The 15345-nt window shown below is 36.7% G+C and overlaps 2 protein-coding genes across 2 annotated transcripts in view; one reads left to right on the top strand and one right to left on the bottom strand.

The window, feature by feature from the left end:
• Positions 1–5415, bottom strand: part of LOC107658829 (UPF0536 protein C12orf66 homolog) — a 6274-nt gene extending 859 nt beyond the window's left edge. The window contains exons 1-3 of the mRNA XM_016447492.1: positions 4931–5415; positions 3378–3666; positions 7–749 (exon numbers count right to left, since the gene is read on the bottom strand). Of these exons, the coding sequence (XP_016302978.1) occupies positions 7–749; positions 3378–3666; positions 4931–5171 (1273 nt within the window). The 5' untranslated portion in view covers positions 5172–5415. The remainder of the gene's footprint in view (positions 1–6; positions 750–3377; positions 3667–4930) is intronic.
• A 1076-nt stretch (positions 5416–6491) lies between these two features.
• LOC107658726 (importin-8-like) overlaps positions 6492–15345 on the top strand; it is a 17863-nt gene continuing 9009 nt past the window's right edge. The window contains exons 1-14 of the mRNA XM_016447380.1: positions 6492–6705; positions 7781–7862; positions 8031–8187; positions 8262–8420; positions 9344–9500; positions 9586–9675; positions 9756–9850; positions 10904–10988; positions 11102–11236; positions 11320–11396; positions 12153–12234; positions 12508–12624; positions 12715–12804; positions 14218–14383. Of these exons, the coding sequence (XP_016302866.1) occupies positions 6622–6705; positions 7781–7862; positions 8031–8187; positions 8262–8420; positions 9344–9500; positions 9586–9675; positions 9756–9850; positions 10904–10988; positions 11102–11236; positions 11320–11396; positions 12153–12234; positions 12508–12624; positions 12715–12804; positions 14218–14383 (1576 nt within the window). The 5' untranslated portion in view covers positions 6492–6621. The remainder of the gene's footprint in view (positions 6706–7780; positions 7863–8030; positions 8188–8261; positions 8421–9343; positions 9501–9585; positions 9676–9755; positions 9851–10903; positions 10989–11101; positions 11237–11319; positions 11397–12152; positions 12235–12507; positions 12625–12714; positions 12805–14217; positions 14384–15345) is intronic.

Raw genomic sequence — 15345 nt, 5'->3', positions numbered from 1 at the left:
GGAATGCCACGATATTCGAGTCCCTCTCTGACTTCCTCCCGTCGAAGATCACCACTACGGTGAAGTGCGGTTCAGGCCGTGTGAGGAAGTAGGTGCTCTGGACTTTATCGTCATAAAAGTGGACCACCTTATCCAGAGCGTTGAGTTCCGTTGAGCGGTCGCTCATGATCATGATGACATTGGGCCAATGCGTGACCGGCCTTTCTCCGCCGGGAAGTGACACGATGGCCGGAAACTGGTCCACGCCTTTGGGAGCTTCACGGTAGGAGTGCGGATGGTGGTATCCGTGACCCTGGAAGCTCTCGGAGCCGCGGTTGTCGAAGACCAAGGAGACGCTCGAAGCGTCGTGCTTGCGAATGAAGGCTGAGATCTTGCCGAAGTAATCTAGGGAGGTCCGAGCCGTCAGGGTTTTCATTTCGGACTGCGACGTCTGGCGGCTCAGAGCCTCGTGGAAGTAGAAGCTAAACTTGGCTAGGAGTGTCGCTTGAAGGCGCTGGAGCCACAGGTAGAGGTGTGGCGGCTGCACGGCCTTCTGGGATTGGCCTCCGAAGAGGTGTTTCCTGGTTTCTCGTTGCCGTTCGAACACCTGACCCCAGGCCTGAAGTTTGGAATGGGCGCCGTGCAGGTTGAGTAGAGACGGCAGGAAATGCCACTCGGAGATCTGCGCCTGGCATCGCAGCAGCTGCGTCAACACGTCCACCTCCACCTGGAAGCTGCTCTCGAGACGGCTCAGGATCGGATGGTGGAATCTAAAAGAAATGAAATGCCACAATATATTGAAATGGTTTAATGCAATAGTCAAATCACAAAGGTTAATTATGTAACGGGCTGCAGATTTCGAAGTGAAGCGCGTCACTGTTCATTTACACGCTGTACAAAATTATTTTTATTTCTTCAATTATTCAAATGATTTTTCAGTCATTGAAAAATACATTTATTTTTTCATCTACACACTGTACTGAATTATTTAATTATTTTTAATATGATTATTATTATTTTAAGTTGTAGATAAAACAAATTATTCGAGAATGTTTTACAAGAAAATAGTGTATTAGTATTTCAATTTCAGGATTAATTCAATGTTACTTGTCATTTCTTTAATTATTTATAAAATCTGCTACAATTTCTGAATGAAAAGTAAATTCTACACCAAATATTTTTACAGTGTAAAACAAATCAAGCTCTGAGCCCATGATTTCATGTTTCAGCTCTGAGATGCTTTTTTTTGGTAAAACTATCAAATACATAATTATTTTATAGTAGTATTTTATTGTAATATTTAATATTTTAATGCAATAATAATCACATTATAAATCATTATTTTATAGTCATATTAACTGGGTCAAAAACTATGGGAATGAGGCTTATGAAAAGTTTTTTTTTTTTTCTGTTCACTTTATGGTTGTGGAAAGAGTTTTAAGTTGGTTCTTGTAAAAAGTAACCCAAGTGTATTTTTTCAAAATTGTTCAACTCTAAAAGGATGGTGCACTCTATATAAAAAAAATAAATAAAAAAAAAGTGAAAAAGTTATTTTTTTCAGATTTGTAAAATCCTTTTAAATGCAGATCACCTTGAGGAAAATCATCTTCAGGAAATTTCTGTATTTTTTTCATAATTTTACATTTTATATCACAATATATATTGCAGAAAAACTACGTTTTTTCAATATATCGTGGAACTCAATATGAGACGATGTAAGGTGGTGGACGATTGTCAACATCTCTGTAATCCTGCCATCTGTGTGTCCCGTTTGTGTTTGAGCGAGCGCCGTTCTCTTTGCTCAATAGTGCCGGAGTAAGTGATGAATACTGCAGGGTGGCATAGAGCTCATTACATCTCCTGCATTCAGCAGCAGCGTGAAAATTCTTCACCCCTGACTGATCATTAATTACATGTCTTAGCAGGCAGCCGGAAAGAGAGCACGAGGAAATGACAGAGAGAGAAAGAAAAGTCAGCTTCATAAAAAAGGCTGACAGAAAGAGTACTTTCTATGGCAGTCTAATTCGGAGATAACCCTGGCACTATGAGAACATCTTCACACAGCAACCAATAGTGAGATTTTAGGGGCGGGGCTATCTGTTTAACCAGCCAATGGAAGATGGGGAGTGTTTGAGGAAACCTGTTTGGAAATAATGATTTCTGCAACACAAAAATTCACATTCAAAGCATTTTCTTTATAGGCCAGCAGACATTTGATCGAGTTCACAGCTGATTTCTCAAGGTCCACCTCTGCAGAGTCACACTGCTGGCAAAGACCAAATCTCTGCTGAGCACTTGGCTGACTGATTAATTGATCAGATAACATTTGTGAGATGACTCAACGTTTGGCATCCTTCCTTCCTTCCATCTCTCTCTCTTCCTTTAGTGAAGTGCAGAGTTCACCTTGAGCAGTCAGTGGGAGCGCTCTGCTTCAGATGTCATTAACCAGGTGCTGGGCTCACATACTGCTTTATCATACATCACTTGCCTTCACACTATAACACGATTTCTGCTAGAACAAGCTTGTAATTTAACGGCCTATTTAAATAGTTTTTCCACTTACATCTCTTTTTCAAGATACTGTATTTTAAAGATCATTTCATAAATCCAAATGAGCTTTAACAGATCTGACAGATTTAACAGATTATTAGAAAGGGCTTAAACAATATTTTTCAAACTTGTTCAATGAACTGTAATCAGTTATTGCACATGCGCTTGTATCTATCACTGTGTTTATGTCAGTATATATTACTATAATGTAAAAAAAAAAAAAAAGACTTTAAATGCACCTTTAAATGTTGCACATTTTCCTTCTACAACTCCATTTGTTTATAAGCACATTATTGGTAATTTTCAATAAAAGTTAAGTTGTGATTAAAGGGTACAAAAATCTAATTAAAAATATATATTTAATAATTCATGGTATATATTATTTTTTTTATTTAATAATTATTATTATTTTAATTAATAATGAAGCTGTATCCTTTAAAAAATTATTTAAAAAAAATATACATGTAGAAAAAGCAGATACACACACACACACACAAATAATTTAAATGCACTTTAATAATTTAATAATTTAAATTTCTGAATAAAGATTTTAAAAGAATTCTCATTTTAAATTACTTTTATTTTTGCTTACTTTGAGGTGGATGTGGGCTTTCATACTTTTTCTATTCCACTTGTATTGGGTGTAAAAAAAATAGTTAATCGTTTGTTTTGCTAATAAATAAGGGGTGAATCTGAGCAAGGTGAGCCACAGCTCCCTCTTAGGGAAACCATTCTTAGGCCATTTCAGTAATATACAAAACGGCCATTGTTTTTAATAATTGTTGCTCATTGTGATGATTCTAAAACAAGTCAATGAAGCATTTGCACATGCCGCCTGTGTTTCTCACCTGGAACTGTACTTCTGCAGAATGCTCTCCAGCGTGCTCACGAGCTCCTCAGAGTTCACAGTCTTCTGGCTGCCCAGAGAATGCATCTTCTCGTAGAAGTCTGCGATCTCCATCCTGGCCTGCGTGAAGTGACACAGCTGCTCGGACAAATGGGGCAGGAGATCCTCCAGGTTGGGAGTGGAGCCTCCGGATGTGTGGCGGCCCATGGAGACCACCTTCCTCAGTTCGTTGTTCAGGGACGTATAGATGGCTCTGATGGAATCCTTGCGGCTGAAAAATGACTGACCACCTGCATAACACGCATACATTAATGTGATGGCATTAAAACAATACAATGCAGGAGGCACCTCTAGTGTTTCAGCCTGAAAATTAATTCAGTAACAGAACACCCAGACGGAGATGTTTGACCACATGGCGCCATCTGCTGTATTTAAATTAAATTATATTATCCTGTCATACACTGTTCAAAAAAACAAAACAAAAGATTAGCTTGGTTGGTACATGTACAGCACCATCCAGTGCTTTTTTTTTTTTTTTTTGACTTGGACCAGGGTAATACCACGTTTTTTGGCATATTTGACACGACATTACCATGGTACATATACTACGGTAATACAATTTTTTTTTTCTAAAAGGCCATGGTATTATTATGGCACATCAAAAAAGCATAGTATTACCCTGGCACAAGTCCAAAAACATCATCTTACCATGATATGTTGCTGAATTACTAGCATAATCACAAAGTGTTACCATTTAATACCTGCGGGAAAAAGTAAGAAAAAAAATCATGCTCTGGTAAATCAGGTTTTACATAGTCAAGTTTTACATTTTAAAAAATCACATTTATGAGATACTATGTCATCATGACAAATCACAATAAAATGATAATTAAAATGATGTATGATGACAAAGTCACAATCATGACAAAGGGAACTTTCAGATAACTGGAAAAATAAGTCATAAGTTAAAGGTATAATTAAGACAAATAATTGTATTGACATTAAATGTCAAATTTGAGGTGAAAAGTCATAATTATGATATAATTACATTGCGTTATGAAAAAGTGTCAATTATAACATGATAACTGTTTTGTCAAATGTATAGCTTTGTTGTAATTATGAGTCCTAAATTTGATTGTCAATTTTTAAATTATGTTTAAATTATGACCCTTTTTCTCTCATAATTTCGACTTTTTATTTCAGGTTTGATTATATCATATTTATGACTTGGTATCTCAATTTTTTACTTTTGATAATCATCATTTTTATCTCATAATTATGATCTGACACCTCACATTTCGAATTAATTTCAAATTATGACATCTCTAACTTTATTATAATTTCCATTTATATTTCATAATTCTGAGTTTATCTCATAATTTTGACTTTTTTATTGTCAAAATATCGATGTCTGTAATCCATACTTATTATTTTGACTTTTATGTCATCATTTTGATTGACTAAATCCCCTTTGTGTGGCGGAAATGGGCTTCCAAATGGTAGCACCACAGTACTTTTTGACAGAATGCAGTATTGGAAACGCTACTTTCATACCTAGTTTCTGCCCGAGGAAAGTCATGTTGTGGTAGGCTTTCTCTGCGGCGGCCAGGTGAGCGAGAGCGGCCAGCAGAGACGCCCATGTGGCCCCCGCGCTCTTACTGGCGTCCTTCTCCTTCTCCACATAATCCTTCGCCCGGTCGAACCAGAACATCCCGAGCTGAGTGAAGAAACTCTCGAGCACGGCTCGCTCTTTGGGAACCGGCCGGAGCTCATCATCGCGCTGTATGTCACTCATGATGACAGGTAGAATCAGCGCAGACACACTTACAGCTGCTGTACATTCACGCTACAGCGTTATTAAACGATCGCTAAAACTGTTTGATGCGCCCGTTATGTTGTGCCCGACAGTTGCGGTCGCTGGAAAAAAACAAAATGAATCACACCATCGAAATTAAGAGATTCAAACGGGTTTCTGTTGGTAAAACGCGCATTCTTAGTGCTAAACGCCACCATGACACTTTTCAATGACAACACTACGGCACGTCAAATGAGACAAATACATCTATATACGAAACGCGCATCCTATACAAGAATGCGCAAATGGATCAAACTTTGGCATTTTATTTAAGGGGAGACACTGCAGGCAAAAACACTGTTTTTTTCATGCACCTGTCAAGTTTGAGATTTTGGGCTTTTTGTTTTTTTTTCATAAAGCGAATGTAAACTTCACTTTACATTTTTATTCCTGTCTGAAGGTTTTTTACAGAGGGATTTGTTCATATATAATTTGCTTGATTATATACAACATTTTATTCCCCCCAAAATTACGAAAATATATTGTTTTCAGTCTGTTCTAAGTGTTTTCTGAATTACGGAGTGACAAAAATTAGATACCCAAAATCTCCTCTGTAAAAACATTGGACTCTAATATGTCAACAAAAATTAAACAAGAATTTTGAAACGGACTTTATCCAGTGTTCAGATTTTTGTACTAGAAATGTATGCAAATTAGCGCATATTTAATTAAATAATGCCTAATTTGCATATTTAAACCTAACATTTTAGTCTAGAAATGTATGCAAATTAGTGCATATTTAATTAAATAATGCCTAATTTGCATATTTAAACCTAACATTTTAGTAAACTTGTAATAAAAAAAATGTTTGCAATTATCAATGTAATCAATCAACTAAGTAAGGCGATAAATATTAGTTCATTTTTTACCCTATTCACCCGCAGTGTCTCGCCTTAAATATCAAATATATTTTATATCTATATATCTATTCAGTAAACCCTATTATATTGCGAATACTCTTTAAACAGTAGCATAATAAAAAATCTGTCAAACAATTGTTTTAGTCAATAATTCAAAACTATTCAGAATGCATAAGGAATGTATATACATTTTGAATAGTGCATATAGGCCTACTCTTCGATTTTACTCTTCGAAATAATTTTAAGACTAATAATTAAAAGTAATGTTTACCAGATTTTCCCTCTCAATCAAAAAGCGAAAGGAAAGTTAATTTTATTTATATAGCACTTTATAAAATATTAATTTTCTCAAGGTTGTCATGCCAGCTTCTGCCGTAAACGTCTCGCTTCGGCTTTGTTCTTTGCGACGATGACAGTCGCTTGACGGCAGACTGGGGCAGGGCTGCCTGTAAGATCCGAGATATCTGGTCGTCCGCACATCTGTCCGATAGTCCAAAGTTTATTCAAATTAATCCATCGTATCGGGCCTAATGGATCCCAATCGAATCATACAGGCTTTGAAGGGCACCATAGATCCAAATCGCAGGCTAGCGGCTGAGAATGAGCTCAACCAGGTCAGTGATCCATCAAGAGAAGTTTGTTGTTTCTTTAGGAAACAGAAGCACCATGAGAGCAGAGATGCCTTCAGTGAATATGCTAAATTAAGGTCTGATTTAATGCATAAGGCAGGGTAATGTTTAATCCGTTTGTCTGCGTCACTATTTTATCTTTGTTTACTATTTAGATGGTTGATTTCGTATGTAATATTTTTAAGGTTGCAAAGTAGTTGCAATGCATTAGTGTGCAACAATAGAGGCAGATGCGGTCCTCTTCTGACAACCGACTAAATTATAATAATATTTGTGTCCTGTGCTTTAAGATCGGATCTGGTTTAGATTTGATGCCAGAGAGGAAAACAATCCCATAAATCCCCTATGAATAATGTGGAATGTGCACTACAACAGAGTTTATTGGTGTTATACTGTGTTATGACATTTTTCATTGTGTCCTGATTCTGCTGCATGTAAATCACCATTGCTACGGACCACTGATGCAATTCAGTGCAATCCACACTCTGTGCAAACAAAGCGCTCCATATAAAGTAATTTCTCTTCCAGATGAACTCGTATGTGTGTTTAGAAGAGCTGAGGTGCCTGCATACAAAATCTGTGTGTGTGTGTGTGTTTTAAATTATTCAGTTCAATTAGTTTCATTATTTCAGTTCAGTTTTGACATCCTCTTGGTGTTTTGTTATATTTGTTAAAGACAGAATTTATTGGAATTTTCTTACTATAAGCTATTTCATAGTTCTAAATTTAGTTATTGGCTACAGGTAGCATAAAACCAACAATTTTGTGTGATAATGTAAATTGGCTACAGGTAGCATAAAACCAACAATTTTGTGTGATAATGTAAATTGGCTACAGGTAGCATAAAACCAACAATTTTGTGTGATAATGTAAATTGGCTACAGGTAGCATAAAACCAACAATTTTGTGTGATAATGTAAAATTTTGGTGCTGTACTTGTTCTTGGCCCTGAAGAAAAAAAAACTGAGAACCACTGAGAACAGTGACACATGAATCCAGACAGGATTGCAGACTGATAATGTTTACAAAAATCATGAATTTAAAATTTTGTTATTTTCAGTCCTACAAGATCATCAACTTCGCCCCAACTCTGCTGCAGATCATTGTTTCGGACCAGGTGGAGTTTCCTGTGCGACAGGCAGGTAAGAGCTTTTCTCATCCTATAGCGTTTTGATGCTTTCTGTACTATAAGAAAATACTGATCAATCAAGCTGAGTGAATCTGAATGACTCAACTGAATCATTCTGGATTGAGATCTTACCATTTGTGCATTCTGATTGGATGAAATAGCCATTATGTTCTTGCTCTAGCTGCCATCTACTTGAAGAACATGGTGAGTCAGTACTGGCAGGACCGAGAGCCTACATTGGGAGAGGTGGTGTTTCCTTTCAACATCCATGAAAACGATCGCGGACAGATCCGAGAAAACATGGTGGAGGCCATTATTCGCTGTCCAGAGTCCATAAGGTGAGTCAGTTGTGCAAGTATGTCAGTTTTGGAGGTGTTATTACTTGAAAATGACTTTTTTTGTTGGTTGTCAGGGCTCAGCTGACAGTATGTCTGCGTGCCATAATAAAACACGACTTTCCTGGACGGTGGATGGGCGTAGTGGACAAAATTAACCTGTACCTGCAGTCACAGAACAGTGGGAGCTGGTATGGGAGTCTGCTCGCTCTTTATCAACTTGTCAAAAACTACGAGTGAGTGAACCACAAGATTTTTGTCTCTCTTGAAGTCCCTTACCTGTGATATTTCACCATTTACAAATGTCATAATTGTCAACCTTCAATCAAGGTTCAACGAATAGTTCACCCAAAATTTTACATTTTCTAAACACAGTAATTTCATTATCCTCAGGCCATCCAAGATGTAGACGAGTTTGTTTCTTCATCGGAACAGATTTGGGGAAATTAATCCTCTGCAGTGAATGGGTGCCGTCAGAATGAGTCCAAACAGCTGATAAAAACATAGCAATAATCCACACCACTCCAGTCCATCAATGAATGTGAAGCGAAAAGCTGTGTGTTTGTAAGAAACAAATCCATCATTGAAACGTTTTAAATTCAAACTGTTGCGTTTAGCTAAAATACAAGTTCATAATCCATAATAACACTTCCTCAATTGAAAAAGTTCATCCCCTGTGGCCCTCTCACTTCAAAATTTACCAACATATTTGTTTTAAACTGTTTTGTACTGCTTGTAAACGGTGCTTGATCTGTGCATATTTCTCTGCTGATTCAGATGAGACTACTTTTTCACTGTACAAAGCAATATTATGGATATAGGACTCTATTTTAGCTGAAAGCAATGGTTTGAAGTTAAACGTCTTAATGATGGATTTGTTTTTTTATAAATACGCAGCTTTTTTGGAGCTGTGATGTTTATATCAGCAGTTTGGACTCTCATTCTGACGGCACCCATTCACTGCAGAGGATCCATTGGTGAGCAAGTGATGTAATGCTAAATTTCTCCAAATCTGTTCTGATGAAGAAACTCATTTACAACTTGGTTGCCCTGAAGTTAAGCAAATTTTCAGAACAATTTTTTTTTTAAATCAGGGGTTTTTGAAAGAGTAAATCGAAATTTGTATGAAAGTTGATCATTATGGTTCTGTGGTGGTCAGGTTTAAGAAGGCTGAGGAGCGGGACCCCCTGTTGGTTGCGATGCAGATCTTCTTGCCTCGGCTCCAGCAACTCATCACTCAACTCCTGTCTGATGCCACCTTCATCTCAGTTCTGATCCAGAAGCAAATCCTAAAGATTTTCCATGCACTTGTACAGGTGTGTTTGAACATTTCTTTCATTTGGTTGCCAGGTTAGTCCCAACAGGTCAGTGCTAAGTCCCTGTTTGTGTTTGTGTCTGCAGTATTCCCTTCCACTACAGCTGATCAGTAACACAGCCATGACCTACTGGATGGAGATCCTGCGGACAGCTGTTGATCGGGACGTCCCTGCAGTAAGTTTGCCATGCTTTTTTCACAGTTAAGATCTTATTGGTAAATATGATTCCATGACTGTATGCTGAATGATTTTCAGGAAACTCTGGAAGCTGATGAGGACGATCGACCGGAACTGATCTGGTGGAAATGCAAGAAATGGGCTCTGCACATCATCACGAGAATGTTTGAGAGGTGATTAAACAAGCCAGACCACAAGCCTCATTTGTGGGCATTTATAATAGAAAGACCTTTATTGTCCCCTAATAGGAAATGCACTTTTCACAATAGTAGACTTAAAAACAGAGCAGCACCCAGTAATTAATATAATTTTTGTATTTCAATAATGGTCAATTATATTATATTATATTTCTTATATATGAATTGATAATTTTTGGATGATTATTTGCATTAATTTTTAAATCAAAATAATTTGTTTGTGTATACCATTTTATTTTTGTATATTTTGTATGTTTATTGTAAATTGTTATCACAATAACTTTATTATTATTATTATATCATTAATTGAATATTCAAATAATACTATTATTATTTGAATATTGCAGTTACTATTATTATTAGTAGTAGTAGTATATTTCTATGTATTATTTTGTATATTAGTGGTATATTTTGTATGATCACAATAACTTGGAATATTATTACATTTTGTACATTAATTGTATTAATTGTTTGGCAAAATATAATATTCTGTGTATTAGTCATATATTTTGTATAATCACAATGACTTGGATTATATTATTATTTCTTATATAATTATTGTATATTTTGGATGATTATTTACATTAATATTTAAATATTTTTAGTATAATACGTATGACATTTTTTAATATTTTGTATCTTTATTGTATTTTTTGTGTCACAGTAACTGAATATTATTATTGCATGTACTATTAATTTAATATTCAAATAATACTTATTATTTATATGCTATTATTATTATTAGTAGTAGTATTTTTCTGTGTATTTTTGTATATTAGTGTTATATACTATGATATTTGGATTACAATAACTTGAATTATATATTAATTTATATTATAATTTGTACATTAATTATATATTTTGTATTCAATTACTTGGAATTATATTTTTGTGTAATACATGTTATGTATTAGTGATAGATTTTGTATAATCTCAGTAACTATTATGTACGTTACATTATGTTATGTTATGTTATGTTATGTAATGTTACATTATATTAATTGAATTGTACTGATTTTCTATTGTCAGATATGGCAGTCCAGGAAATGTGACGAAGGAATATGTCGAGTTTGCTGACTTTTTCTTGAAGACATATGCTGTAGGAATCCAGCAGGTATGAGCAGAAATTGTAATTTGAAAAAACAAATTGTTGTGGTCCCATGGTACAGTGATTGTATTTTCATGTTACCTGTAAGATCGCTGAGTGAAAGGCTGTTTTCCCTGCAGGTCTTGTTGAAAGTGATCGAGCAGCACAGACAGAGGCAGTACGTGAGTCCTCGTGTCCTCCAGCAGGCGCTGAGCTACATGACTCAGGGCGTCTCGCACTCGCTCACATGGAGACAGATGAAACCGCACATGCAGGTGGGAACCAGCTGAGAAACAGAAATCACATGACTTCATAGAAATGATGACTTCCATACAGCGTAATATCTCTGTCTCTGCAGACTATAACTCAGGAGGTGGTGTTTCCTCTGATGTGCTATAAAGATGAAGATGAAAGACTATGGCAGGCCAGATTGTCATAGCAAAGTCAGAATTACCTCCTCTCCTAGGTTCACGAAACGGTCGTCCATAAAATGCATTGCTGTTCTATTGTAAGTAATCTTAAAAAGTCCTAAATGCATCTACTTTCGGAAGGCCAAATAAAGTGCTTTTGCTTTCGCCTAGAAACACACAGCGTCTCCCTGACATGCTGCATCAACACTAACTGCGGTTACTGAAACCACGCCTTCTTTCTTTGCGTGAACATTTGGGCGGCATTATGCAAATATTTCCACATAGTGAGGTAGATATGTGGGGGCGTGTTAGAACGAGCCGTTTTAGGGGGGCGTGGCAGAGTCTTAACTTTGATAAAGAATATCTCTTTGGTTTTGAGACTTTAGTCTTTGCAACTTCAGGGATCTTATCTATGCACAATCAGCTTGTAACACTCCAAAGAGAAAGGAAAACTTGAAATCGCATCATATGACCCCTTTAAATTAAAATAAAAATTTATTTTATAACTTATTTATTTATTTTTTAATATTATTAGACTTTAACTTTTAATTTATGCATTAAGCATGACTACAATGGCTGTTTGGTTGATTATGTTTTTTCTGATGTATTTCAGTCAAGGCTGAAAAATATTGAGATATTTTTTATAAAAAATGTTGTGCTTTATCCATTTTTGCTTGCAAGCAGTTTAATTTCCTCTGTCAGTGAATTCAGGAATAGAAGCTGTTGTTTTTGATTGCGTAATGATCTGATTGGCTGATCTGTGTGTGTGTGTGTGTTCTACTGTAGATATGTATGATGATCATGTGTCTCCCACCACGGCCGCTCAGACTCTATTGTGTACAGCAGCCAGGAAGAGGAAGGAGGTGAGTCCACCCCCAGACCGCTCTTGTTTACATTTACATTCCAATGAAACACTCCAGACTTTCCAAGAAACGCCTTCAGATCTGATCAGAATTACTTGCTAGAGATACTGGAGGGAAGAAGCTTTCAAGGGAAGGATTCAGAGTGATGTTTTGGGGTGCTGTTTTCTGCAGGTCACGCATTCACATATGATTCAGTTGCACATTTTAGGGGGTAAATGGGTTCTGTCATCGCCTGTGGGTTTGTGCTCTCTTTATTTTTTATGTCCTTCTCAGGTTTTGCCTCAGATGATGGAGTTTTGCCATCAGATCCTCATGGATCCCAACGCTGACCCCCGCAGGAAGGACGGGGCACTGCATGTGATCGGTGCCTTGGCTCAACACTTGCTAAAGGTTCGATTTAATTAGCAAGATCTTCTGTGTTCCCAATTTAATTACCAGCTTTCTGCATTAGTGTTCCTGCTTGTCCTTGTCTTTCTGCAGAAGCGGGTGTACAGGGACCAGATGGAGCTCATGTTACAAAACTATGTGTTTCCACTGCTCAACTTTAATCTTGGCTACTTAAGGGCCCGGGTGAGTGAGTGTTTACTGCTAACCATTATTAAGTGCCAGATGACATTATTAAATGTCACTGTACTCATCAAAAAACTCATAACGCCAAAGCACTTGAAAATATGGTGAAAAATAAAAAGCCTTTATTCTCACATGGCTTACTGTATTAAGTTACTGTATAACTATTTAGTAGAGATTGGTGTTTTTTATATTATTTATATACTATTAATAGATTTATTACTATTTTAATTTTGTATTTTTAAATATATTTTTTATTTTATGTTTTTTTTTCTAAATGGTTTTAATTTTTCAGTTTTTGTTTTAGTTTTATTTCATAGTTTTAGTACTTAAACTTATTTCAGTTAACATTTCAAATTTTTGTTTAATTTATTTTACTTTATATTTTATTTTATTCGTGTATTTTATTTCAATTAATAAAAATGTTTTTTTGTTTTTTTATAGTTTTAGGATAGGATTTGGTCAGGATGGTCAACTAATCATCCTAACAACAGACTAGTCAGTTATTGAGTTTCTTTTTACATTTAAAGTCTTCTTAATTAAAATTTAAAGATCCTAAATCTTGTCAGAGAGGGTTTTGGCTTGATTACTAATTATTAGACTAACTGTCAGCACAATAAAAGCATTTCAGAAAAGTTGTCTACAAATTCAGTCCTCTAAAGCACCGCCGTTTCAGCCATCAAAGCACCGCGTTCTTTACAAAATCTCCAACAATAAATTTCAAGACAATTACTGTTACATTTCAAATTGCCTTCTGTGAAAAAATGCTGTTATTATGCATACTTTAAGTCTCTCTTTTTGTGAGGACTATAACAGTTATGTGTGATTGAAGTTGTTAATTAGCGTGGTTATTTGTTGGCTATCTATCATTCACCCTATTAATGGTTTGTGCTCCTAGTCCATAGTCCATTTCTGGTGGGCATGACCAACTAGTTGCTCAAACAACCCATGACTAGTTGAATTTGAAAGCATATTTTACACAGAACTTTGGCTATCAAAACTGCATCTGTCAAGAGTCCTTCAAAGCAACACTGGTTTCCATGGAGGCGTGATTCTGGTCTTTCTGTGGTGGGTGTGTGTGTGTGTGTGTGTGTTATGCATACTTTAAGTCTCTCTTTTTGTGAGGACTATAACAGTTATGTGTGATTGAAGTTGTTAATTAGCGTGGTTATTTGTTGGCTATCTATCATTCACCCTATTAATGGTTTGTGCTCCTAGTCCATAGTCCATTTCTGGTGGGCATGACCAACTAGTTGCTCAAACAACCCATGACTAGTTGAATTTGAAAGCATATTTTACACAGAACTTTGGCTATCAAAACTGCATCTGTCAAGAGTCCTTCAAAGCAACACTGGTTTCCATGGAGGCGTGATTCTGGTCTTTCTGTGGTGGGTGTGTGTGTGTGTGTGTGTGCAGTCGTGCTGGGTGCTGCACTCGTTCAGTCCTTTGAGGTTCCATAATGAGCTGGTCCTGAGGAACGCTGTGGAGCTGGTCAAACAGAACCTGGTGGATGACAAGGAGATGCCTGTCAAAGTGGAGGCAGCCATTGCACTGCAGACGCTGGTCAGGAACCAGGAGCAAGGTTTGATCTCACACAGACTCACACACACTTAAAGTGAGACACTTTGAAACTGGAAAAGTACTGCGACTCAGATTTTGATTGTTGGCTTGATGAGGCCTTGGTTGGAAGTTTAAATTTGATTATACACATTTTTAGTTGACTACTTGAGCAGTTTGTAGAGTGATGTGAAGTTTTGAGGGATGTAGTTTGCTAGGTTGTTGCTATGGTTTTTTAAGTGGCTGTTAAGTAGTTGCTAGGCCTTTGTGAGGGTCTGTGGGCTGGTTGTTAGGGTGTTGCTAAAACTTTGCTAGGGGTGTGCGATATTGACAAAAAATTATATTTCAGTACTATTTGGGATTTTTTTTAAAGGGGTCATGTGATGTTGCTAAAAAGAACATTATTTTGTGTATTTGGTGCAATGAAATGTGTTTATGTGGTTAAGGTAAAAAAAAAAACATTATTTTCCACATACTGTACATTATTGTTTATCCTCTATGCCCCGCCTTTCTGAAACACGTCGATTTTTACAAAGCTCATCGGGCTGAAAAGCAAGGTGTGCTGTGATTGGCCAGCTATCCAGCACATTGTGATTGGCCGAATACCTCAAGCGTGTGACGGAAATGTTACGCCCCTCACCATATTGTGATGCCCTGTCCAGCCGGAGCAACGAGACAAAAACATTAAAACCCATTATAAACGAGGCATTTGTTGCATCAAGTGGGGACATAATTACGGATTATAATGACTTATACTGTCTTTTTACGCGTTGCGTTGCGTTGCATCGCGCCGCGTAAACATAAAACCCTGTCTGCATTTGTGATCGGAGAAATGACAAACAACAAGCGCTACTCTACACTGCTCAAAACTCACGTTTGAATCATCAGTGGCAAATACTTTAAATATGAAAACGTACTTACAGTCTGTGAGTCAGAACAGCCGGCATTGTAGTCTACTCTACCAGGATCAGGAAACAGTCCTCCATA

This window comes from Sinocyclocheilus anshuiensis, unplaced genomic scaffold, assembly GCF_001515605.1.
Source record: "Sinocyclocheilus anshuiensis isolate Anshui unplaced genomic scaffold, SAMN03320099.WGS_v1.1 scaffold283, whole genome shotgun sequence".
NCBI lineage: Eukaryota > Metazoa > Chordata > Actinopteri > Cypriniformes > Cyprinidae > Sinocyclocheilus > Sinocyclocheilus anshuiensis.
This window is presented reverse-complemented; position numbering and strand designations above follow the sequence as displayed.